Source organism: Pristiophorus japonicus, chromosome 2 (genome assembly GCF_044704955.1).
Source record: "Pristiophorus japonicus isolate sPriJap1 chromosome 2, sPriJap1.hap1, whole genome shotgun sequence".
Taxonomy (NCBI): Eukaryota; Metazoa; Chordata; class Chondrichthyes; family Pristiophoridae; genus Pristiophorus; species Pristiophorus japonicus.
The window spans coordinates 39,832,380-39,858,811 of NC_091978.1; the positions used below are offsets into that span (position 1 = coordinate 39,832,380).

Consider the following 26,432-nt stretch of genomic DNA (forward strand, 5'->3'; position numbering starts at 1 on the left):
ACTGTCAAAATCTGGTCATGCACACATGAAATTAAAAAGAAAACAGTCCCCATCAACTTTCACTCCATTATGCATATCAAGTGCATAGAAATATTAATTCAGGTAGGTGACATTTACAGCAACAAGCACTGGGACTCTGTAGTATCTGTGCATGCATGCACTCTCCCTGGCCTTTACACTATTTATGCTTGTAACGATAGATGCCGCACTAATTTGACCCAGTGATGTTATAATGCAGGGGAGTTATCCCCGGTGTCCTGGTCAATATTTATCCCTCAATCAACATAACCAAAAAACGGATTAGCTGGTCATTATCACATTGCTGTTTGAGAGAGTTTGCTTGTGTGCAAATTGGCTGCCGCGCTTCCTACATTACAACAGTGATTACGCTCCAAAGTGTACTTCATTGGCTGTAAAGCGCTTTGAGACGTCCAGTGGTCGTGAAAGGCGCTATATAAATCCAAGTCTTTTTTTCTTTACGATTGTTGGGACCACACTGAGACTGTACGAGTTAATAAACTGTTCAATATGAATGGAAAACCACAAAAGTACCTGTTTGATAGTGAAATCGTTGATAAGATGGTGGTTGTGTTCATTCAGGCTGCAATGTAAGGACACACAGTCACTGTGAAAGAGGAGATCTTGTAACGTGTTCACTCGCTGGAGACCCAATGCACGTTCAATACCATCCGAGAGATATGGGTCGTAGAAAATTACATTAAAACCAAATGCTTTTGCGCGCAATGCTAGTGCTTGACCAACCCGACCTAAAGGACAGAGAAGAAAAAATGGCTATTAGACGTCAGCAGAACAGTTTTTCTCCACTGTAATGATGTCTACCATAATAAAACCTTAATCTGCCAGGGCAAAAAATTAGTAATTTCACCCCTGTGTTAAGACCACCACTTTAATGCCATTCAAGGCTGAAAATTCTGGGCCTGGCCTGCCCTTGCCAGAAGAGGCGGTTGGTGATTTAAAGGGGCTGGAATAGCCCCAAAGAGGATTCCAAGAATTAACTTTTTAAAATCTTAGCACTGGGGCCAAAATGGAGGGAGTGGATACCTCCTCTAGGACCTCTCCAACCATGAAAAGAATTTTAAAGCCTTACCGTCAATACCCAGTGCCTACCGCCATCTTTCTTCACCAGGCAGTTGCAGACAGTGGCGGTAAGAGTTGCAGAAAGCAACAAAAGCAGCAGGGAATCCACCTCCCGCCCAGCCCCCAAACAGTTACGTGTGGTGGATGGGGAAGGGGAACCCAATAGTAAGGGTGAGGGAAATGGAGCTCTGGCAGGAACAAAGTGGTTTACTGCCCAATTTTGCCACTTCTCTGCCGGGATATCAGAGGGAAACCCAGCCCACTGTATTAAAATAAACTTGGTACAGGGATCTAAATTGCAGCTGTTCTTTTTTTTTTACTGCTCATGTGATAGATAAGCACCAACATGGGCTGGTTGGGCCAAACAGCCCGTTTCCATGTTCTATTTTTTACCTAATTCTATGTATTGCGATTGGATTTAAAGCAACAACCATTAATCAAAAAATATCTTATTTTTTAAAATCACACCAATATAGGCTAGCAGCCATGTTATGTCTCATTTCAATAAAAGTCTCACCTAAGCCAATAATACCAAGCGTCTCCCCTCGAATCCTGGCAGCTCCTGAAGCTATGTCTCGTATCTGTTCAACACTCTGAACTCGTGTGCCTTCCCGCAAAGCTTGGTGGAGCCAGGTGGTCCGTCTATACAGGTTCAAAATATGACACATTGTGGAGTCTGCCGTCTCCTCTACAGAGGCTGCTGGGACGTTACATACTGCTATACCTAAAATCAGCACACACAATTACTAAAATCATTTCACACACTTCAAGACAAATGTCTTATAAATTAAATGCAGTATGCATACAAGATGGACAATCACTGCCATAAATAAAGACTGTAAATAGTCATTTTTGCCTTCTTTGTAAAACCATGTCATGTCCCTTCCACATCACTGCACGTGACAATGTGTCCTACCAAAATACTTTTACAAATATTTTGCAGAAAGACAGGGATCGGTTTCCATTACAGCTAAAGGCAACAAAAAGTTGCTATCAGAGCAGCTGAAATGACATTGAAGAAGAGCACAGTGGATATCTGTGGTAGAAATAGCAATACCATTTTCAACTATGTTAGGGAGTCAGGGCACCATTAAGGACGGTATTAGGCCATTGAGGGATCCTTCAGAGAAGATTCAGGTGGACTCTAAGGATATGGCAGAAGTTTTAAATGGCTACTTTGCATCAGTCTTTAATACAGAAGACAATGCTGAGTTACCAAGAGCATATCGTATAGCTGGCATTAAAATGAAAACAGTTAAACTGAAGGCAAATATAGGGGTCAAATTTCGGGCTGCGCCTAGAACGGCGCCGCCCCACGAGCCACGCCTGATTTCTGCGCTGAAAACTTACCTCGATATTCTCCCCTCCCTCAGGTCGATCCAGGCCCTCGGTGCAGCGCAGTACAAGCTGTGGGGGGTGGAGCCAGGTCCCAGCGCTGAAAACAGTGCCGGGACATCTGCACATGCGTGCTACGGTGCAGTAGCTCCAGGTGCCTGAAACCGTGTGGGAGGGGCCCGAATCACACCGCCCCTAGCCCTGGCCGAATGGGCTCACTGAGGTGGCGAAGATCGGACTGCATGTCCCTCCTCCAACTCCTGCTCCGGCTCCAGCTCCCCCCGCCTCGTTCAGCTCCCGCTCCCTCTGGCTCTCTCCCACACCCTCCCCTCCCTGCCGCCGCCCCCCCCCAGTTTTTGCTCCCGGTCAGGCTCTCTCCCGCACCCCCCTCCCCCAGCTCGGCGCTCTCCCGCTCCCCCCCATTCAACTCGTGCTCTGCTGCCTGCACCCCCCCGCCCAGCTCCCACTCCACTCCGGCTCCCCCCCCCACCCCTTCAGGGTCCCCGCTCCCTCTCCACGTGTTCTGCGGGGCCTGCCCGCCAGGCATCTTGCTGGATGCGGGCCCTGCCCGAAGTCTTTGGCCCGGCTACTTCTCGTCAGCCAGACCCATTCAGCCTCCCCCCTCTCGCTGTCAGAAACACAGACACTGACAGACAGAGAGACACTGACACAGGCAGACAGACAGACAGACAGACAGACAGACAGACAGACAGACAGACAGACAGACAGACAGAGAGACAGAGAGACAGAGAGACAGAGAGACAGAGAGACTCTAACACAGACAGAGAGAGAGAGACACTGACACAGACACAGACACAGAGAGAAGAGAGAAGAGAGAAACACTGACAGAGACACACACACACTGGGGGGGGGGGGGCCCATCCCAGCACGCTGTTGGAGGGCTCCCTGTGCTGCAGTCGGTGAGTAGAAACTTAATTTTTTATTTATTGATTTTTTAATTTTTATTTTTAATTTTTTTTGATTGATTTATTTATTATTGATGATGGCTGTTTATTTGTAAAAGTGATGTGTTTAATGTTTGTCAACTTCCCTCCGCCACCCCACCCAACTCTCTTCCTTATGCCTGATTTTCTAAGTGTAGGCAAGGTTTTTCTGAGCGTACAAAAATCTACACTTACTCCATTCTAAGTTAGTTTGGAGTAAGTTTTCGCTGCCTAAACTTTCAAAATAGGCGTAAGTGGCCAGACACGCCCCCTTTTGAAAAAAAAATCTGTTCTAAAATGAAACTGTTCTAACTCTCTAGAACTGGAGCAAACTAAATGCCGAGAATTGCAATTTCTAAGATACTCCATTCTAAACTAGCTGTTCCAAAAAAATAGGAGCAACTCAGGCCGAAACTTGAGCCCATAGTCCTAGCTCCAATAAGGGGTCTCAAAATGGATAGGGCTGATGGTCCTGATAGCATTCTTTGAATCTTGGGCAATTCACAGAAAGAACTCGATAGTCTTCGAATTTACATTCAGTTCCAAAATTACACCTCCCTTAAATTACATCCACTGTAATAATAGCAAGCCTGATTATTACCACTATTAGTCATACCTAAATCTCCAGCTGATTTTATGTCAATGTTATCAAAACCACTGCCGATTCTGACAATTATTCGAAGTGCTTTGAATTTCTCCAGATCTTCTCTTGTTAAAGTGATGGTGTGATACATCAATGCACCCACTGCTTCATTTAGTACCTAGGGAAAGAAAGAAACATTTTAGCAAGACTTTTCCATTTGTACTCAAAGATTTGATGACGGTCAGAAGTACATAATTACAAGAAAGTCTTTTTGAGTGCATTTGTACAGCAACTTCAACATTAGTGCAAAGTGGTTTCCATTTTACAGCAACATATAGCTGCAGTATAATTCCAGAGTCAGAGGCCAAACCATGTCTGGAGGAGAAGTGATATGAGCCTCTATGGAGAAGGTAGTCTCACACCACTTGGGGTTTTTGACTCCTTGTGAAGTATCAAAACTGGTTGCAGCTCCTGGGCACTTTTTAAACTTAACTAGAGTGGCAATAAATGTTGAGTGCACATGGACACTCCCTTTCTCTAAGCATTTACATTTTAACCATTGGGAGAGGAGCTCTCTGTGGGCGAGAGCACCGATGCAATGAGCTCTATCCTGAGTAATAGAACTGCAATTTGTGCCAGGAAGTATAAACAAAGTACTACCTGACTCCAACCAATAAATACAGCATTGGGCAGTCTGGTTATAAACCATCTGCCATCAATTTGCTGCAGCATTTATTAAGGAATTTCTTCAACAATGCTGTGTTCAGTCCATGAATTGCATGAAAGAAAAGTGTGTTAAGTTCCTTGAAGCTTTATGAATTAAATGGAATGTGTAAACAAATAGAAACTTTGCCTTTAAAACAAGTATTTGTAGTAATCTGACCCCGCTGAAATGTTTCAGGGACCCAACTTTGGACTGAAGTCTGGTCTTTCTGCACCTCCAACTATTGATGCCAGTTACAATTTACAAGCAACAAATCATGAGTTCTACAAAATGTTGCCTGAGAAATGTTCCTTTTCACATTAATTCCAAGAGCCCAATCGAAATTATGGACTGAATTTGTTTCCGAGCTTTTAAAATAGGCATTTTTTTTTTTTTTAAATCGCAGTATAAACTATTTGCAAAAAATTCATAATTCTTTTTTTTTTAAATGGTGACTGCTAAAAGTGTAAATAAACAAATAAAAAATATTCAAAAAAAATGCAATCACTATTTTAATATTGCACCATAGATCTGGTGCCACACGTGACAGAAAAACAGAACACCGACTCTAGTCTCATTTCCTTCAGCTTTCTCATTTTAGTTATTAGAATGGTTTTAAAAAACGGAATTACTCCTGCAGATAAAATTTCCACAGTAACAAAATTCCACAACAGACGTGTCCGCGAGGTTCAGCCTGTGTACAGGAAACACCAGAGCCAGCTTTAAGCAGGACACCAGGCTCCTCGCCCTTCAGTACTATCCCTGGCCACTGTTGCTGCAAGTGATTGAACACTGCTGCACACTGTGGTGGAGAAGTTTCACAGAATCAAGAATTCCTGTCGGCAGCGTGCTGAGGAATTCGACCACTTCAAATAGCAGCAGAAGATGGGAATCAGTAGCGGTGCTGAGGTGGGAGACGCGGTGAGCTACACGGAGCACGAGTGTGCCAGTGTAAAACTTAAGGGGGGGGGGGGGGGGAGAAATGAGAAGGGGGCAGGGAAAGGGACATCTGCCAGTTGAACTGGTGGGAAGGGAAGACAAGAAAAGTGACATCTTGAGCTAGGGAAGAGTGGAGAAGAATGTCACCATGAAGAGAGAATGGTGTCACCTTTAACGGGAACAAAATATCAAAAGAATGTGAAATGGGCAAGAAAGCCCCAGCCATCCAATCATGTTGGTGAGGTGATAGTAGTAGTAATGTAGTAGACATCAGTTTTTATTGGGGAATGCAAGTTCCATAATAAGCAAATGAGTGGCCAAAATTGCCCCTTTGCACAGGGCCAGTGAGCGCTGCCGGCCGGGCGCGGTAGCCACACTGACCCACGCAGAATTGCCCTCGGGGTGAAAAGTGGTTTGTGCCGTGACCCGCGATTAGCGCACTATTGCGGTGCACGCCATGGCTATAAAGCAATCGCCGTGCACACCGACCCCTTTGCACCCCTCGGGGGAAATTGCCCCACGGGACGCGTGGTGTGATGCCACCGACAATTTCTTGGGGTGAGAAGTTGTGGTGCCCTTAAAGGGGAGGTGGTAGTGCAGCGGCCACCATTTTTTTTCTGTTGGCTGACTTTTTAGTCAGCCCGACAATGGCGGCCGCTGGTGTGGCCGGGTGCAGCCAACCTGCAGCCCGGCAACCCCCCTTCGGTGACAGGCTGCTAGCCCACCCGACACCTTCCCTGGTGGTCTAGTGGGCAGCACTAAAGAGGCTGCAGAAGGGGAGGGACGTTGGAGGAGTCAGCTTGACGCGGCATGTCCAGGAGAACGTCCGTTATCGCAGGCAACATTTTTTTTTTTTAAATCGAAGAGCCCAAATCCACGCCGGCGTTAAAAAAAACCATCACTTTCAGCGAAATGACCACTCCCACACCCAGCGCGGGGCAATTTCAGCCCCAAAATGTTTGGACAACCCCTATAAGCACTTGTACAATGAAAATGTGATATGGATGGGGCAGGTTTTTCCAGCATTATACACAGGCCTAAGTAAATGAACTGTATAATATACTCAGCTCTATTGCTGCGCACAATAAATATTAAAATGTTACAGGAAATTTTGAGATCCAAAGGCCAGTATTTTGAACCAGTATACTTTCAACTCTGCTAGTAACCACTTGTCACTGACTAAACACTAAGCTATTGAGAGAGGTTGGGCTTCCAACTTTGAAAAATGGGTGCAGCCTTTAATATGCTTGACCTTATAAGTTATGCATTTATGCATGGTTTTCTCAAAAGGAATACATCTGGATCACTTCTGCGAGCCATTAGCTAAAAGCTACTTATTACACATATTTAAGCAATGAAGGACACGCTGCTTGCCTCTACAAGCAAGTTTTATAATCTGGAATAGATACCATATACCAAAAAAAGGTCACCGACAGTACACAAAGCTGGATTACGGAAATGTTGTACATGCAAAGCTTTCCATTAAAAAAAAAGTTGACAAGCCCTTCGAGCAGACAACTGGGAGCACTGATCATTCCTACATCTGCTTGTCCAAGGTCAGAAGTCACATCCTGCCTGATTTGTTTTGAATGAAAAGAATGCTATTATTATTTGTGATTCTTCTAAGAGTTACACACAGGATTGATGGCCTTGGATTGATGACATTTAAATTTCTTAATACCCCTTTAAAGTGTTCAATTTCCTTTGAAGGTAGAGATTCATTGTAATTGCCAAAGCAACCTCCCCTCCTCCCACATATCTGTCTCACCAGCTTCACTACCAGTGTCATTTGTTTGGAAATATTCGATTGCAATGGACAGTGTTTTTCACATTTCAGCTGGAGAGTTCACCGTCCAGGTACTGGTCCAAGAAATATCAGCACCATGGCAAGGACTGCATTGGTTGAAGGAGAAGGCCCACCGCTGCAGTCTTGGGGCAACTAGCGATGGGCAATAAATGTGGCCTTGCCACGGCCATCCAGAACTTGCGAACAATTTTTATAAAAAGAGATCAAATCCTGTAACTGCCTCTCGTAACTAAATATTGCAAATGCAGCCACAATACTACAGGGACAGAAAAAGACCACATTGGACATGTATAAAGCTCAGTGATAATACTGACAAAAGAGGAAGTCGTCACTGCGTGTATATAAACTGAAAATCAAGCTTTACCAGTCACATTTAGTATTAAACTTTCAACAAGAACTGACATGTATACAGCACCTTTAATACAGATAAATGTCCCAAGGCATTTCACAGAGCAATAATTAGATAAAAATGTATGTTGATTTAAAGAATTGTCTTAAAGCAGGAGGGGGAAATAAAGGGGCAAAGGGATTTCAGGAAGGAATTCCAGAATGTTGCATCTAGGCAGCTGAAAACATAGCCATCGGGGGCTGGGGACGGGGGGGGGGGCGGGGGTCTGCACAAGAGGAATGGAAAGTCTTGGGGTGATTGTATGGCTGGAGGAAGTTACAGAGATAGAGAGGGGCAAGGCCAATGAATGGAATTAAACACGAGGATTAGAATTTTAAATTGGAGATGTTGTGGGAATTGGGAGCCAATGCATGTCACCAAGGAGAAGAGTGATGGGTGAGCTGGACCGGTATGGGATAGGATACGAGCAGCAAATTTTACGATCAGTCTTGTCCAACCTGCGACAATGGCAAGGGTGGGAAATGGAAACGGTGGCAAGGGTATGGAGATTGTGGCTTCTGTCTTCCCAATGTTTAACTCGAGGAAAGTGCAGCTCATCGAACACTGAATGTCAGAAAAGCAGTCTAACATCACAGAAACATTGCAAGGGTCGACAGATAGAGCTGGGTATCCTTGTAGAAGCTGACCCATGTTTTCAAGAGAAATATGTAGATGAGGTAAAGGAGTTGGCTAAGGATATATCCTTGGGGGACTCCAAGAAGGAAGAGAGAAAACAGGGAATTATAGACCGGTTAGCCTGACATCGGTAGCGGGGAAAATGCTGGAATCAATTATTAAAGATGTAATAGCAGCGCATTTGGAAAGCAGTGACAGGATCGGTCCATGTCAGCAGGATTTATGAAAGGGAAATCATGCTTGACAAATCTTCTAGAATTTTGAGGATGTAACTAGTAGAGTGGACAAGGGAGAACCAGTGGATGTAGTGTATTTGGACTTTCAAAAGGCTTTTGACAAGGTCCCACACAAGAGATTGGGGTGCAAAATTAAGGCACATGGTATTGGGGGCAATATACTGACGTGGATAGAGAACTGGCTGGCAGACAGGAAGCAAAGAGTGGGAATAAACAGGTCCTTTTCAGAATGGCAGACAGTGACTAGTGGGGTACCGCAAGGTTCAGTGCTAGGACCCCAACTAGTTACAATATATATTAATGATTTAGACGAAGGAATTAAATGTAATATCTCCAAGTTTGCAGATAACACTAAGCTGGGTGGTAGGGTGAGCTGTGAGGAGGATGCTAAAAGGCTGCAAGGTGATTTGGACAGGTTAGGTGAGTGGGCAAATGCATGGCAGATGCAATATAATGTGGATAAATGTGAGGTTATCCACTTTGGTGGCAAAAACAGGAAGGCAGATTATCCTAATGGTGATAGATTAGTAAAAGGGGAGATGCAACGAGATCTGGGTGTCATGGTACATCAGTCATTGAAAGTAGGCATGCAGGTACAGCAGGCAGTAAAGAAAGCAAATGGCATGTTGGCCTTCATAGCGAGAGGATTTGAGTATAGGAGCAGGGAGGTCTTGCTGTAGTTGTACAGGGCCTTGGTAAGACCACTCCTTCAGTATTGTGTGCAGTTTTGGTCTCCTAATCTGAGGAAGGACATTCTTGCTATTGAGGGAGTGCAGCGAAGGTTCACCAGACTGATTCCCAGGATGGCAGGACTAACATAAAGACTGGATCGACTAGGCTTATATTCACTGGAATTCAGAAGAATGAGAGGGGATCACATAGAAGCATATAAAATTCTGATGGGATTGGACAGGTTAGATGCAGGAAGAATGTTCCCGATGTTGGGGAAGTCCAGAACCAGGGATAAGGGGTAAGCCATCGAGAACCGAGATGAGGAGAAACTTTTTCACCCAGAGATTTGTGAACCTATGGAATTCTCAGAAAGTTCTTGAGTCCAGTTTGTTGGATATAAAATAAAAAGGGAGTTAGATGTGGTCCTTGCAGCTAAAGGGATCAGGGGGTATTTAGAGAAGGCAGGAGTGGGTACTGAAGTTGCATGATTATACTGAATGGCGGTGCAGGCTTGAAGAGCTGAATGGCCTGCTCCTGCACCTAATTTCTATGTTTCTATGCAACACTATAGGAGCAGGAAGGGAAGCCCTTGCTGGAGATACTCTGGTTACATTCGGATATGTAAAAATGGGACAATGGCAATCCCAATAAGCTGGCCAACAGGTGTTGACAGAGGATCAGTGGTCAACTATTTGAAAGACTCCAGAGGTTAAGCAGAATGAGGTGGGAAATTCACCATGGTAACAGTCACAGAGAATGTCATTTGTGCCTTCGATTAGGTCCATTTGAGTGCTATAGTAGGGACGGAAATCTGACTGGAGAGATTCAAACATGGAGGTTCAGGAAAGATGAACACCAGGGAGGTTTACAGCTGGGGCGGTAGTTTGTAAGGAAAGAGTAGTCGAGGGTGGGTTTATTTGAAGAGGAGATGATGACGCATTTTTGAAATGGAAAGGGACAGTATCAGAGAAGGGGGAACAATTTACAATGCCAGCTAGCATGGGGCTGGGAAAGGAAATTGGGCATTCAACAGTCTCGTGGGAATGAGGTCAAAGGAGCAGCAGGTGGATCTCATGGATAATATATGAGCATAAAGAGGACATGACTATTATAAAGCCACTGTGATCCCTTGGCAAACCAAAGCAGGCATTGCCCTCCCCCCTCCCCCCCAACTCTGGAGTTGAAGATGGAATAAGATATCTGATAATCAATCATTTTATTTCTTCAGTTAGACTTGGTCTCTTGAGATTCCGTAAGGTCAAAGCAAATAATGGCAAGTTTGTATGCTTGCCTACATTTGCCCAAGTGTCAGCTTGGCTCCGTGTTTTTTCTTTATTCTTTTTTTAATATCCTGGGAAGTTTGGTGGAAAAATATTCCATTCACATTTCGTTAAGTAATTTTACTTAAAGAAAGCACAACTAACCACCAAGGGGATGTGCAAGAGATACCTGCCGACAGGGCTCTGACAGAAAGTCCATCCTTTTGAGACTCACAGACTAATGAACAGTAGTACTTCCAAAACCCAAGCTCAAAGAAATATCAAAAATCTTCAGAAGTTATTGAGTACAGTGACAGGCTATCAAGGGAAATCAGGGATAGTATTAAAGCCAAGGAAGTGGCATACAAATTGGCCAGAAATAGCAGCGAACCCAGGGACTGGGAGAAATTTAGAACTCAGCAAAGGGTTTGATTAGGGCAGGGAAAATGGAGTACGAGAAGAAGCTTGCAGGGAACATTAGGACGGATTGCAAAAGTTTCTATAGATATGTAAAGAGAAAAAGGTTAGTAAAGACAAACGTAGGTCCCCTGCAGTCAGAATCAGGGGAAGTCATAACGGGGAACAAAGAAATGGCAGACCAATTGAACAAGTACTTTGATTCGGTATTCACTAAGGAGGACACAAACAACCTTCCGGATATAAAAGGGGTCAGAGGGTCCAGTAAGGAGGAGGAACTGAGGGAAATCCTTATTAGTCGGGAAATTGTGTTGGGGAAATTGATGGGATTGAAGGCCGATAAATCCCCAGGGCCTGATGGACTGCATCCCAGAGTACTTAAGGAGGTGGCCTTGGAAATAGCGGATGCATTGACATTCATTTTCCAACATTCCATTGACTCTGGATCAGTTCCTATCGAGTGGAGGGTAGCCAATGTAACCCCACTTTTTAAAAAAGGAGGGAGAGAGAAAACAGGGAATTATAGACCGGTCAGCCTGACCTCAGTAGTGGGTAAAATGATGGAATCAATTATTAAGGATGTCATAGCAGCGCATTTGGAAAGAGGTGACATGATAGGTCCAAGTCAGCATGGATTTGTGAAAGGGAAATCATGCTTGACAAATCTTCTGGAATTTTTTTGAGGATGTTTCCAGTAGAGTGGACAAGGGAGAACCAGTTGATGTGGTATATTTGGACTTTCAGAAGGCTTTCGACAAGGTCCCACACAAGAGATTAATGTGCAAAGTTAAAGCACATGGGATTCGGGGTAGTGTGCTGACATGGATTGAGAACTGGTTGTCAGACAGGAAGCAAAGAGTAGGAGTAAATGGGCACTTTTCAGAATGGCAGGCAATGACTAGTGGGATACCGCAAGGTTCTGTGCTGGGGCCCCAGCTGTTTACACTGTACATTAATGATTTAGACGAGGGGATTAAATGTAGTATCTCCAAATTTGCAGATGACATTAAGTTGGGTGGCACTGTGAGCTGCGAGGGGGATGCTATGAGGCTGCAGAGTGACTTGGATAGGTTAGGTGAGTGGGCAAAATGCGCATGGCAGATGAAGTATAATGTGGATAAATGTGAGGTTATCCACTTTGGTGGTAAAAACAGAGAGACAGACTATTATCTGAATGGTGACAGATTCGGAAAAGGGGAGGTGCAACGAGACCTGGGTGTCATGGTACATCAGTCATTGAAGGTTGGCATGCAGGTACAGCAGGCAGTTAAGAAAGCAAATGGCATGTTGGCCTTCATAGCGAGGGGATGAGTACAGGGGCAGGGAGGTGTTGCTACAGTTGTACAGGGCCTTGGTGAGGCCACACCTGGAGTATTGTGTACAGTTATGGTCTCCTGCAGCGAAGGTTCACCAGACTGATTCCCGGAATGGCGGGACTGACCTATCAAGGAAGACTGGTTCAACTGGGCTTGTATTCACTGGAGTTCAGAAGAATGAGAGGGGACCTCATAGAAACGTTTAAAATTCTGATGGGTTCAGACAGGTTAGACGCAGGAAGAATGTTCCCAATGTTGGGGAAGTCCAGAACCAGGGGTCACAATCTAAGGATAAGGGGTAAGCCATTTAGGGCCGAGATGAGGAGAAACTTCTTCACCCAGAGAGTGGTGAACCTGTGGAATTCTCTACCACAGAAAGTTGTTGAGGCCAATTCACTAAATATATTCAAAAAGGAGTTAGATGAAGTCCTTACTACTAGGGGGATCAAGGGGTATGGCGAGAAAGCAGGAATTGGGTACTGAAGTTGCATGTTCAGCCATGAACTCATTGAATGGTGGTGCAGGCTAGAAGGGCCGAATGGCCTACTCCTGCACCTATTTTCTATGTTTCTATGACAGAGAGCAGCTTTTCCTCGATTCATCACAAATCACTCATCAATATTCTGAAAGCATGCAACTCCTTTCTGATTATGTTCTTCAAATCCGATAGATACTCCAAAGGACACAATAGATGGGTGACAAGTAAAGGCAGCTTGACATTGGCAATTCTTCTACAAGATCAATCAGTCCCTATCATATGCGCCATATAAATACAGCAGGTTCTGAAGCAATCCACTTGGTCTCCAGCCAAATGATAACTCACTCCAGTCTCACCATCAGTTTCCAAACGGCACTACCTTTCTCTAGTGCAGAGCATATTGATCATTTAAACAGCTGCCATTTGTTTTATAATGTAAACCCATAACTCATTTTTAAATGTAATACTCCAGCAAATCCCCAAGTGATCTGAAATATTAAAATGACACAACTACCGTATGTCACCAAATAGCTAGTCGCTTAATTCAGATTTGGTTAGCAAGAAGCCACATTTACCCCAAATCAAAATCACCAACAGTAAGCACAAGTGATATGGGAACTGAGAACTTGGGGTCAAATTCAGCAAAGAAAACCAAATCTCTAGAATCCATTAATAGATACATAATTATCCATGGGTTATATAATTATCAAAAACATTGGCCTTGATGGTCACCTCCTCACGATAGGAAGGGAATGCGACCTCAACCCATTGCATTCATACCTGCCGCCATTTTTACGGCGGTGCATTTTACACCGTGCGAGTGTGCAGGCATGAAGAGACGGGACACTTCATTAACATATTTCAATCAGGCTCACACAGAGCAATTGGGAGCATGATTTAAATTTAACAGCTGCTGCGCAGGTTTCCCAGAGCTCGGGAAACCTGGCAGTAAAAAGGTGGGAGCTACTGACTGAAGGCAAGTGTCTTTTACAGCACTCCTTGTGGGCCAGGAGGAGCAGGAGTGCTCCACCCAGCCCCTCAAGGAAGCTTTCCGCCTCTCCCCCACCCGACGATTGTGGCCTCTTTTCGCACCCTCCCCCCCCCACCGCCGCAATTGCTGACATCCCCCCCAATTCCAATCTCTCTCTTGCTTGCTCCCTCCTGCGATGGCCTCCATCCTCCTCTCCAATCCCGATCTCTCCTTCCCTCCTTCCTGCGACGCCTCTCTCCCCTCCCCCCACTAAGCCCGGATGTCCAGCTCCTTCCCCCTCCCCATTGCCAGGGACCATTCCCAAAGGTCCCTTGTTGCGGCTTTCTGCTGCTGGTTTACCCGTCCGGCAGCCGACCAGCTTATCAATTGTCTGGCCGTCAGGTGTGAAAGAGAAGAAAGAAAAGATGAGGTCCTGCCGTTAAAGTAGGAAAAACCTCCACGTTCCTGCCCCTTCCCCCCCCCCCCCCCACAAGAGGGGTTTTTCCCCACACTACTGCGCTCCCTCCCAACCTATCCGTAACTATCGGGTCCATTATTTCCAATAGGGGTCGCATTATCAAGGATAAAAGAGCAATTTAATCATTTTGCAAAAAATTGTTTGAAATTTCCTTGCTAAGGAATCTTCTAAGTCACTGCATTTTAAACCAAGACTATGCAAAACATTAATTTTGAAGGACTACTGTCATCTCGCATGAAAATATTTTTTTTTAAATCGCCTAGTTCAGTTTTTTCAAAAGGAAAACTAATGTATATAGTCCTTCACATTTACAAGAGTAATCTGTAAATGTCAAAATCCTCCCCAGCACTTTGAGTGAATAAAATCCATTATAAAAGCATTTGATGTTGAATATAGCACCCTTTCATACATTTATCTACTCACAAAGGAATGAGCAATATGCAATTTGTACTCTTTAAAAATACTATAGTGCATTAAAGGGATTGTGGATTTTAACAAGATCTAAGTGCATTTCAAAACTCGCAGCATTGGAATACAGAAAATGTTAAAAATGCATTTTTTTTAAAATATGACGAGATAAGTTAGCAATCACGAGGCAGGGGGCTGAGCGGTGGATTGTTTTAATGTAGAATCGGGAGGAATGAGAAACTTGAAACTTATCTTTTGAGCAGCAGTTTCCGGTGCTCCCTTTAAGGACCCGCTGGCGTGGTTGATGTGTGCCCGAGAAAACTAACCGCAGTCTGCTCGGGTCGGTCACAAACCAATTTCACAAAGGGGTCTGAAACAGGCATTAGACCTCTGATTTATATATTTAACTACAGGGTACAATAACCAATATGGCTTGCGGCACATCTCCAGCTTGGAATGAGTGCGTGCACACCGCCCAGCATTGGACCCCTGTAAAATGAGCATAGCACAATCAAACATCTAGGCCTAACATTTTAGCGATGTTTTTCCTATTAAGGAATAGATTTTCTAAATATAGTGATAACCTAAAATTCATGGGAGATGCAGGATGACATCATTTGGTGTGGTCTGAATAACAATCGCAACAGAAGTATAGCCATCGGGAGTCTTGCTGCTGCACAACGCAGACAAGAAAAAAAGAGAGATAATCTTTTTAAATTTCGGATTCAATTTACTCAATGTATAATTCTTTGAGGTTTTTTTAAAAAATATATTATGTTTCTAAAGGGGCAATTGGTGTCTGTTGGGGAAAATCCACAGAAGTCACACAGAGAATGTTTAATTACAGGTGACCGAGATAGCTGCTTTGACAATTAGAAAACAATATTGTAGTAATGTTACACCACTGTTGTTATAATTCTATTACAGACACTACAAACATGGTATTATTAATTAAAGAGTATTCCTTTCAGATAGGAAAGACTAGTCAAGATTATACTTGCTGACCTTGCATTTCCCTATTTAGTATGCACGTCTATCTGAAACAGCAATCAGCTTTGTAACAACATAATACTACAGGTTTTCCAAGTGAATGATCTCAGTTACAGATTTCACCAACATTAATGCCACACATGTATAATTAATATATTGTTGTTTAAAACACATATGGGCTAGAAATTCAGTTTGTGTCAGTGTTTTTTTCCCCGCCAAAAGTACTGCTATGACGCCGCTATGATTTCGAGGCCTAACATTGAGGAGAAAAAAATAGGAAAAAAATGTGCCCAGCGGGAAAAATTAGTGTTGCATGAGGATTCGCGGCACAAACCGTGAATTTTCTGCAATTTTCTCCAAGCCGATACCACTGCAAAGTTGGGCCTCGTGAGGGGGAAAACACAAAATGTTTTTTTTCCCCCAAAAAAATCACAAAACAGTCACGAGAATGGCTGCAAAAGAATTTAATAAAAACTTTAACTTACCTTTTTTGCAGGTCTTCATAAATACTGCCATTCCAAGGACTGCAACGCAGGTTTTTTTCCGGCTTTTTTTTTGGACCTATCTACGGGTTACCGCTGAGCCAAATATCGGGCCAAAGCGCTTTTTCCAGTCTTGCACGCCGGCAGTCCGCTCCCCAGCAGTATTTCGAAACCGCCAGTGCAAGACTTTAGGAAATTTCCCGCTCCACCGTTTTCCGCCCAAAATGGCGAAATACCGCCGAAAAATAGCGCAGGGTTAGTGAATTTCCAGTCCCATAGGATAAGAACAAACCCTAATTTCACAACGACAAATTTAAAATGGCAAAGCAAAACCTTTAAGTTTACATTATAAGTTTGTTATCCAGGTCTTTCAGCAATTTGTTCTATTTACAACAACAACTTTCATTTATATAGCACTTTTATCATAAAACGTCCCAAGGTTTGCTTCACAGGAGCATAATCAGATAAACATTAACACCGAGCCAAAGAATGGAGATAGTAGGCGGACTGACTAAAACCTTGGTCAAAGAGGTAGGTTTTCAGGAGCGTTTTAAAGGAGGTGGAGAGGTTTTGGAGTGGAAATAATCAGAACTTCGGACCTAGATGGCTGAATGCACGGCTGCCAAAGGTGGGTGAAAGAAATGAGGAATGCGTTAGGCCAGAGTGGAAGGAGCTCAGAGCAATGTTCCCACTAAGGTGTATGGTCGTGCAGTAACCTCAAAGGTCTCGCCAGGCTGCTCACCGGCTTTTCCATTGCAAATACCGCGTATGCGCAGAAATGTAAAGGGACCATGCATTAAAAGAAACAGACCGAACAGAACAAAGCGCAGCCTACAGGGAACACCACCGCAGAATTCTCAGAGGGTTTTAGGGCTGGAGGAGGTTACAGATATAGGGAAGGATGAGGCTGTGGAGGGATTTTGAATACCAAGCATGAGGATTTTGAAATTGAGGCACTAGTGGCTTAGAAGTCAATGTAAGTCAGTGAGTACAGGGACTGGATATCGGACAAGCAACCTGACAACACACTGGCAATGGAGGGATTGAGAGGTGGTGGTGAGGTAGAGCTGGCTGTTGTCAGTATACATCGTGTTTTCACATGATGTCACCTCGTGGTAGCACGCAGATGAGAAATAGGAGGGGCCAAGGATAGATCCTTGGGGATTCGAGAGGCAAGAGTGTGGGGCGAGAAGGGAAGCCATTGCAGAAGATTCTCTGACTGTGACTGGTTAGGTAAGAGTGGAACCAGGCGAGGGCAGTCCCACATAGCTGGCTACAGAGGGGAGGCATTGGAGGAGGGTGGTGTGGTCAACCGAGTCAAAGGCTGAAGACAGGTCGAGAAGGATGAGGGATAGTGCACCATGGTCTCAGTCAGAGAGGATGTCATGTGACTTTAATTAGCGCTGGTTCAGTGCTGTAACAGGGGTGGTAACCTGATTGGAGAGATTCAAACATGGAGTTGTGGGAAAGATGGGCACAGGTTTACAAGGCAACAGGATGTTCAAGGACCTGAGAGGAAAGGAATGCTTGCATCAATAAAATTAAACATGCTAATTCTCCTGAATGCCATTGGCACTTTACCAGTTATCTGCCAGCTCCAGTTATATAACAGCAATTACAGTAAATACGTAGGAGGAACATATACAACAAACACTAAGGAAATTCAGAAACAATAAACATATTCCATCTGTCATCTTATCTCTAAGAATAAAATGATAGAATTCACCATAAAAGGCAGCATTCATGAAGTTACTGAAATGTAAAAAGTTGGATATAAATTCACATTCAGCCAATATCTTTTGGAGTCATGGGGAAAGAAAAGGAGGAAAGGGAGCAAGCAACTGGATTATATTTTGAATAAATAGTGACAGAAATAAAAACCGTGTTTGTTATTTTCACAAGGGCAAATCTATTCCTTTAATTTTGGACAAATATACACTGGATGACATGCAAGTATACACACACCCAGGTAGGTTTGCATTTACATTTACAGTACAAACTACCTGCTACCAGAATGTGTTAGTGTCTGTGACACCACACCCGAGGAGAATAGGAGGCGAGAATTGGTAGGAAAAAAAATACAGGGGCCTCGAGATTAAACCCCCAACCCTCATGCCGAGCTGAGGGAGGGTTGGGGGGAGGGATTAAAGAGTTAAATGTGGGAAAGATGAAGCCCCAATCCACTGCACTCAGCAGTGGCGGATATCGGAGTGTCTCGCTATGGAGAGGCAGGCACTTAAATTAACACATTAAAATCGAGCTCCAACAGTGCAATTTGGGGCCCGATTTAAAATACACTACTGTGCGGGTTTCCCATGAGTCAGGAAACCCGGCAGTAAAAGGGAGCTGCCGGCTCCACAAGGCAAGTGCTTCCCCCAGCCCCTTCATCCCCGTTTAGATTGCCGACCTCCCTCTGCACCCACCCCTCCCCAATGTTTGATGCCCTCACTCTCCGATGCCAATCATCTCTCCCTCCCACCCTCCCCTTCTCTCTCTCCCCCTCTCTCTTCCCCCCCCTCCCCACCCTCTCTCTCTCCTCTCTTTCCCCCCGCCCTCCACCCCCATCCTCACCCACCACACCAGCTGCCAATATCTTATATCATCCCATCCCTGGCAATGTCCGATCTCCCCCTCCTGTCCGATCTCTACCCGCCACAGCCGATCTTCACCCTCTCTTGCCCCCCTGCCGCCCACATGGCTGATCACCCCCACCGAACCTATTTTGCATCTACATACTGCCTCTTAGCGACATCATCCGGAAACACAGCGTCAGTTTCCATATGTATGCTGATGACACCAAGCTCCACCTCACTACCACTTCTCTCGACCCCTCCACGGTCACCAAATTGTCAGATTGGACGAGCAGAAATTTTCTCCAATTGAATATTGGGAAGACCGAAGTCATTGTTTTCGGTCTCCGCCACAAACTCCGTTCCCTAGACACTGGCTCCATCCCTCTCCCCAATTTCTGTCTGAGGCTGAACCAGACACTTCGCAACCTTGGTGTCATATTTGACCCTGAAATGAGCTTCCGACCACATATCCACAGCACAAGTAAAACTGCCTATTTCCACCTCCATAACATTGCCCGTCTCCGCCCTTGCCTCAGCTTATCCGCTGCTGAAGACCTGTTCAATTTTCTGACGAAGAATGCGCACATTAAAAGCCAATATTGGATCTGACGCAATCTGTGCCAGGGGTATGGACACCACCCTATTGCCATTGGTGCCTACCTGAAACTGCTATTAGGCCCTTCACATATGTAAATGAGGTGCCTAATACCTATTGCACTTAATTGTTTGGCGATAAACGAAACAGGCTCGGAGCCCAGGATTCTTCAGTGGTGGCTGCAACCGAAGCAGTGGCTGCCACCAAAAATGTAAGTTTAAATTTTTTAAAAACACATTCCTGTGGAAGCAGGAGGATCAGGAGTTCTCCTCCTGGCTTCACAATTCTCCCAAGAGCTGCTGTCAGCCCTCTCTCTTTGGCCTTCTACCCCCTCCCTCTCAGGACTTACCTTACAAGAAATAGGAGCAGAATTAGATCATACGGCCCCTCGAGCCTGCTCCGCCATTCAATAAGATCATGGTTGATCTGATCATGGACTCGGCTCCACTTCCCTGCCCACTCCCCATAACCCCTTATCGTTTAAGAAACTGTCTATTTCTGTCTTACATTTATTCAGTGTCCCAGCTTCCACAGCTCTCTGAGGCAGCGAATTCCACAGATTTCACCCTCTGAGAGAAGAAATTCCTCCTCATCTGTTTTAAATGGACGGCCCCTTATTCTAAGATTATGTCCTCTAGTTCTAGTCTCCCCATCACTGGAAACATCCTCTCTGCATCCACCTTGTCAAGCCCCCTCAATCTTATACATTTCAATAAGATCACCTCTCACTCTTCTGAATGCCAGTGAGTAGAGGCCCAACCTACTCAACCTTTCCTCATGTCAACCCCTTCATCCCCGCAATCAACCTAGTGAACCTTCTCTGAACTGCCTCCAAAGCAAGTATATCCTTTCGTAAATATGGAAACCAAAACTGCACACAGTATTCCAGGCGTGGTCTCACCAATACCTTATATACCTGTAGCAAGACTCCATCCCCTTTGCAATAAAGGCCAAGATACCATTAGCCTTCCTGATTAGTTGCTGTACCTGCATACTATCCTTTTGTGTTTCATGCACAAGTACCCCCCAGGTCCCGCTGTACTGCGGCACTTTGCAATTTTTCACCATTTAAATAATAACCTGCTCTTTGATTTTTTTCTGCCAAAGTGCATGACCTAACACGTTCCAACATTATACTCCATTTGCCAAATTTTTGCCCGTCTCTGTCCTTTTGCAGATTTTTTGTGTCCTCCTCACACATTGCTTTTCCTCCCATCTTTGTATCGTCAGCAAACTTGGCTACGTTATACTCAGTCCCTTCTTCCAAGTCGTTTATATGGAAATCTTTACAATGGACGAGCTGAATCTGGAGGCTCGACAGGTGCTAACACTCCGCCCAAATTATTACAACCAGGCCCAAGACCAAATTTCGGGTGAACCTTGGGCTTCCCGGTTGGGGTGTGCGCCCGAAAATGGACTAGAACATAAAAACTAGGAACAGGAATAGGCTGCCATTCAGTAAGATCACGGCTAATCTTCAGATTTTTTTTTTTAATTCGTAGCCAATCTTTCCAATTCTTTGTCAAATCACAAACGCCAGAGGTCACCTTGCACACATCAAGGATCACTCTGCGCCAATGCTCTTAGCCAAAAGGCCGAGAGCCACTGCACCGTTCCTGGAAGTACTGCAATACCAGGTTCGTGCCATGGAGGTGGATGGGTCAGGCCCCCCACACACCTCCGTGGAGGTGGATGGGTCAATCCACCCCACCCACCTCCTATTTCCAAAAAGCATAGGAGAACCACCTCAACTCTACTTTCCCACCTGATCCCCATCCCTTGATTTCCCGAGAGTCCAAGAATCTATCTATTTACTCAACGATTCAGCATCCACAGCCCTTTGGGTAGAGAATTCCAAAGATTCATAATCCTCTGGGTGAAGAAATTCATCCTCATCTCAGTCTTAAATAGCCGATACCTTATCCTGAGACTGTGGCCCCTAGTTCTAGACTCCCCAGCCAAGGAAAACAACCTCTCAGCGTCTACTCTGTCAATCCCTCTCAGAATCATACATATTTCAATGAGATTAGTTCTCAATCTTCTGAACTCCAAAGAGTATAGACTCATTCTACACAATCTCTCCACATAGGACAACCCTCTCATCCCAAGAATCAATCTAGTGAACCTTCTTTGCACCGCCTCTAAAGCATCTTCCTCAAATAAGGAGACCAATTTTTATCATTCTTTTCCTTTCATGAGTCTATATGTGAGTGCGAGCAGAATTTCCACCATCCTTTGTACCCACCTCCTCCATAAACAATAGGCAAAGATTTAATCTTTATAAGCATGATTTGCACTTGTACGCCAAGCACATCAGAGGCAACTTTCACCCACTATGTACTTTGTCTCTTCTCATTTTCTAGATTTTAATCTATTTTCTGCAGGGATGCTTTCTATAAAGTTGGCAGAGAAATGTACTGACTATGAAAGTAACAAATCATTCCACCAGTCATTTTTTCTATTTTGACTTCTCCAGCTGAGGTGGCTGAATGAGCAATGCGCAGTTACACACAATAGAAGGCATTCATAGAATTGCTGCTTTCTTTCCATCTGCACTTTAATTTGCAATCAGAAACAGAAAGAACAAAGGGTATGAGCCATTATTGGAGTAACACGATCTTATAGTACAAAGTCATGCTTTTGAATCTACATGGGTTTTATCAGAAAATGTTACGGAGCACTTTATGATTCATAAAAACCATTGCGGTTTTAAAAATGTTTTAAGTATGTTGCTCTTCTGAAAAGAAAAGCTACCATATTCATATCTGATGTTATGAGAAATAAAAATACCAACCCAAATCTATTTGTGGGTGTATGGGGGAGGATATCATCACTAACAATACATGTAAACCACAACCTAGGAATATAACTATTATTAAAAATATTATTCTATACTTAATCAATAAAATGCTGTTATAATGTTTCATGTTGTCAGACTTCTCCTCAGCATAAAGCATCTACAAAATCTCAATCATGGGCAGTCAAGGGACTATTTTCAGGGCTGCTTGACTTACCCAGTAGGTTGTACGACAATGTGGCCCAGGTTTAAACACAAATTTCCGTCTCTCCTTGAAGGAGGACACAATAAGTTACCTCCTTACAAAATCAGGAATCAGTGTTTTTATTTAATCGCTCCAGGATGTGGGCATCGCTGACAAGGCCAGCATTTATTGCCCATCCCTAATTGCCCTTGAGAAGGTGGTGGTGAGCCGTCTTCTTGAACCGCTGCAGTCCGTGTGGTGAAGGAACTGCCACAATGCTGTTAGGGAGGGAGTTCCAGAATATTAAGCCATCGACAACGAAGGAACGCCGATATATTTCCAAGTCAGGATGGTGTGTAATTTAGAGGGGAACTTGCAGGTGATGGCGTTCCCATGCTGCGCTTGTCCTTCTAGGTGATAGAGGTCGCAGGTTTGGGAGGTGCTGCCAAAAAAGCCTTGGCGAGTTGCTGCAGTGCATCTTGTAGATGGTACACACTGCAGCCACGGTGCGCCGGTGGTGGAGGGAGTGAATGTCAATGGTGGTCAATGGGGTGCCAATCAAGCGGTCTACTTTATCCTGGATGGCGTCGAGCTTCTTGAAGTTGTTGGAGCTGCACACATCCAGTCAAGTGGAGACTATTCCATCACACTCCTGACTTGTAGATGGTGGAAAGGCTTTGGGGAGTCAGGAGGCGAGACACCTGCTGTAGAATTCCCAGCCTCTGACCCACTCTTGTTGCCACAGTATTTATATGGTTGGTCATAAGAACATAAGAATTAGGAACAGGAGTAGGCCATCAAGCCCCTCGAGCCTGCTCCGCCATTCAATAAGATCATGGCTGATCTGGCCGTGGACTCAACTCCACTTAACCTTTAATTCACTTATTGGTTAAAAATCTATCTATCTGTGACTTGAATACATTCAATGAGCTAGCCTCAACTGCTTCCTTGGGCAAAGAATTCCACAGATTCACAACCCTCTGGGAGAAGAAATACCTTCTCAACTCGGTTTTAAATTGGCTCCCCCATATTTTGAGGCTGTGCCCCCCAGTTCTAGTCTCCCCGACCAGTGGAAACAACCTCTCTGCCTCTATCTTGTCTATTCCTTTCATTATTTTAAATGTTTCTATAAGATCACCCCTCATCCTTCTGAACTCCAACAAGTAAAGACCCAGTCTACTCAATCTATCATCATAAGGTAACCCCCTCATCTCCGGAATCAACCTAGTGAATCGTCTCTGTACCCCCTCCAAAGCCAGTATATTCTTCCTTAAGTAAGGCGACCAAACTGCACGCAGTACTCCAGGTGCGGCCTCACCAATACCCTATACAGTTGCAGAAGAACCTCCCTGCTTTTGTACTCCATCCCTCTCGCAATGAAGGCCAACATTCCATTCGCCTTCCTGATTACCTGCTGCACCTGCAAACTAACTTTTTGGGATTCATGCACAAGGACCCCCAGGTCCCTCTGCACCGCAGCATGTTGTAATTTCTCCCCATTCAAATAGTATTCTCTTTTTTTGTTTTTTTTTCCCCCAAAGGTGGATGACCTCACATTTTCCGACATTGTATTCCATCTGTCAAACCTTAGCCCATTCCCTTAACCTATCTAAATCTCTTTGCAGCCTCTCTGTGTTCTCTACACAACCCGCTTTCCCACTAATCTTTGTGTCATCTGCAAATTTTGTTACACTGCACTCTTTCCCCTCTTCCAGGTCATCTATGTATATTGTAAACAGTTGTAGTCCCAGCACCGATCCCTGTGGCACACCACTAACCACCGATTTCCAACCCGAAAAGGACCCATTTATCCCGACTCTCTGCTTTCTGTTCGCCAGCCAATTCTCTATCCATGCTAATACATTTCCACTGACTCTGCGTACCTTTATCTTCTGCAGTAACCTTTTGTGTGGCACCTTATCGAATCCCTTTTGAAAATCTAAATACACCACATCCATCGGTACACCTCTATCCACCATGCTTGTTATATCCTCAAAGAATTCCAGTAAATTAGTTAAACATGATTTCCCCTTCATGAATCCATGCTGCGTCTGCTTGATTGCACTATTCCTATCCAGATGTCCCGCTATTTCTTCCTTAATGATAGTTTCAAGCATTTACCCTACTACAGATGTTAAACTAACCGGCCGATAGTTACCTGCCTTTTGTCTGCCCCTTTTTTTTTTAAACATTAGCTGCTTTCCAATCCGCTGGTACCTCCCCATAGTCCAGAGAATTTTGGTAGATTATAACGAATGCATCTGCTATAACTTCCACCATCTCTTTTAATACCCTGGGATGCATTTCATCAGGACCAGGGGACTTGTCTACCTTGAGTCCCATTAGCCTGTCCAGCACTACCCCCCCACTAGTGATAGTGATTGTCTCAAGGTCCTCCCTTCCCACATTCCTGTGACCAGCAATTTCTGGCATGGTTTCTGTGTCTTCCACTGTGAAGACCGAAGCAAAATAACTGTTTAAGGTCTCAGCCATTTCCACATTTCCCATTAAATACCCCTTTTCATCTTCTCAGGGACCAACATTTACTTTAGTCACTCTTTTCCGTTTTCTATATCTGTAAAAGCTTTTACTATCCGTTTTTATGTTTTGCGCAAGTTTACCTTCGTAATCTATCTTTCCTTTCTTTATTGCTTTCTTAGTCATTCTTTGCTGTCGTTTAAAATTTTCCCAATCTTCTATTTTCCCACTAACCTTGGCCACCTTATATGCATTGGTTTTTAATTTGATACTCTCCTTAATTTCCCTGGTTATCCACGGCTGGTTATCCCGTCTCTTACCGCCCTTCTTTTTCATTGGAATATATTTTTGTTGAGCACTATGAAAGAGCTCCTTAAAAGTCCTCCACTGTTCCTCAATTGTGCCACCGTTTAGTCTGTGTTTCCAGTCTACTTTAGCCAACTCTGCCCTCATCCCACTGTAGTCCCCTTTAAGCATAGTATGCTCGTTTGAGACACTACTTCCTCACCCTCAACCTGTATTACAAATTCAACCATACTGTGATCACTCATTCCGAGTATCTTTTACTAGGAGATCGTTTATTATTCTTGTCTCATTACACAGGACCAGATCTAAGATCGCTTGCTCCTTTGTAGGTTCTGTAACATACTGTTCGAAGAACAATCCCGTATGCATTCTATGAATTCCTCCTCCAGGCTACCCCGTGCAATTTGATTTGACCAATCGATATGTAGGTTAAAATCCCCCATGATTACTGCCTTCCTTTTTCACATGCCTCCATTATTTCCTTGATTATTGCCCACCCCACCGTGAAGTTATTATTGGGGGCCTATAAACTACGCCCACCAGTGACTTTTTCCCCTTACCATCTCTCATCTCCACCCACAATGATTCAACATTTTGTTCATTAGAGCCAATATCGTCTCTCACAACTGCCCTGATATCATCCTTTATTAACAGAACTACCCCACCTCCTTTCCTTTCTTGTCTATCTTTCCGAATCATCCGATACCCCTGTATGTTTAATTCCCAGTCTAGGCCACCCTGCAACCACGTTTCTGTAATGGCCACCAAATCATACCTATTTGTAATGATTGTGCCGTCAACTCATTTACTTTATTTCGAATGCTGCGTGCGTTTAGGTAGAGTGTTTTAATACTAGTTTTTAATCCATGATTTTTAGTTTTGACCCCTCCTGCAGCCCCTTTACATTCAGTGGCCCTTTTTGTTTTTTGCCTTGGATTTCTCTGCCCTCCACTTTTACTCGTCTCCTTTCGGTCTTTTGCTTTTGTCTCCTGTTTGTTTCCCTCTGTCTCCCTGCATTGGTTCCCATCCCGCTGCCACATTAGTTTAACTCCTCCCCAACAGCACTAGCAAACACTCCCGCTAGAACATTGGTCCAGTTAAGTTTCTGGTCAATTGTGATCCCCCCAGGATGTTGATGGTGGGGGATTCGGCATTGGTAACGCCGATGAATATCAAGGGGAGATGGTTAGACTTTTGCTTGTTGGAGATGGTCATTGCCTGGCACTTAAGTGGCAAGTAACATTCCCGCCACACATCAGCCCAAGCCTGAATGTTGTCCAGGACTTGCTGCATGCGGGCATGGACGGCTTCATTTTCTGAGGAGCTGGGAATGGAACTTAGCACTGTAATCAGCAGCGAA

At 44.4% G+C, this 26,432-nt stretch overlaps 1 protein-coding gene across 16 annotated transcripts in view; it reads right to left on the reverse strand.

Annotated features, from left to right (window-relative positions):
* ctbp1 (C-terminal binding protein 1) overlaps nt 1-26,432 on the reverse strand; it is a 228,174-nt gene that overhangs the window by 12,759 nt on the left and 188,983 nt on the right. For all 16 annotated transcript variants that reach the window (XM_070866872.1, XM_070866874.1, XM_070866876.1 and 13 more), the window contains 3 exons: nt 3,994-4,138; nt 1,616-1,822; nt 553-767 (listed from right to left, as the gene is read on the reverse strand). In XM_070866872.1, the coding sequence (XP_070722973.1) occupies nt 553-767; nt 1,616-1,822; nt 3,994-4,138 (567 nt within the window). The remainder of the gene's footprint in view (nt 1-552; nt 768-1,615; nt 1,823-3,993; nt 4,139-26,432) is intronic.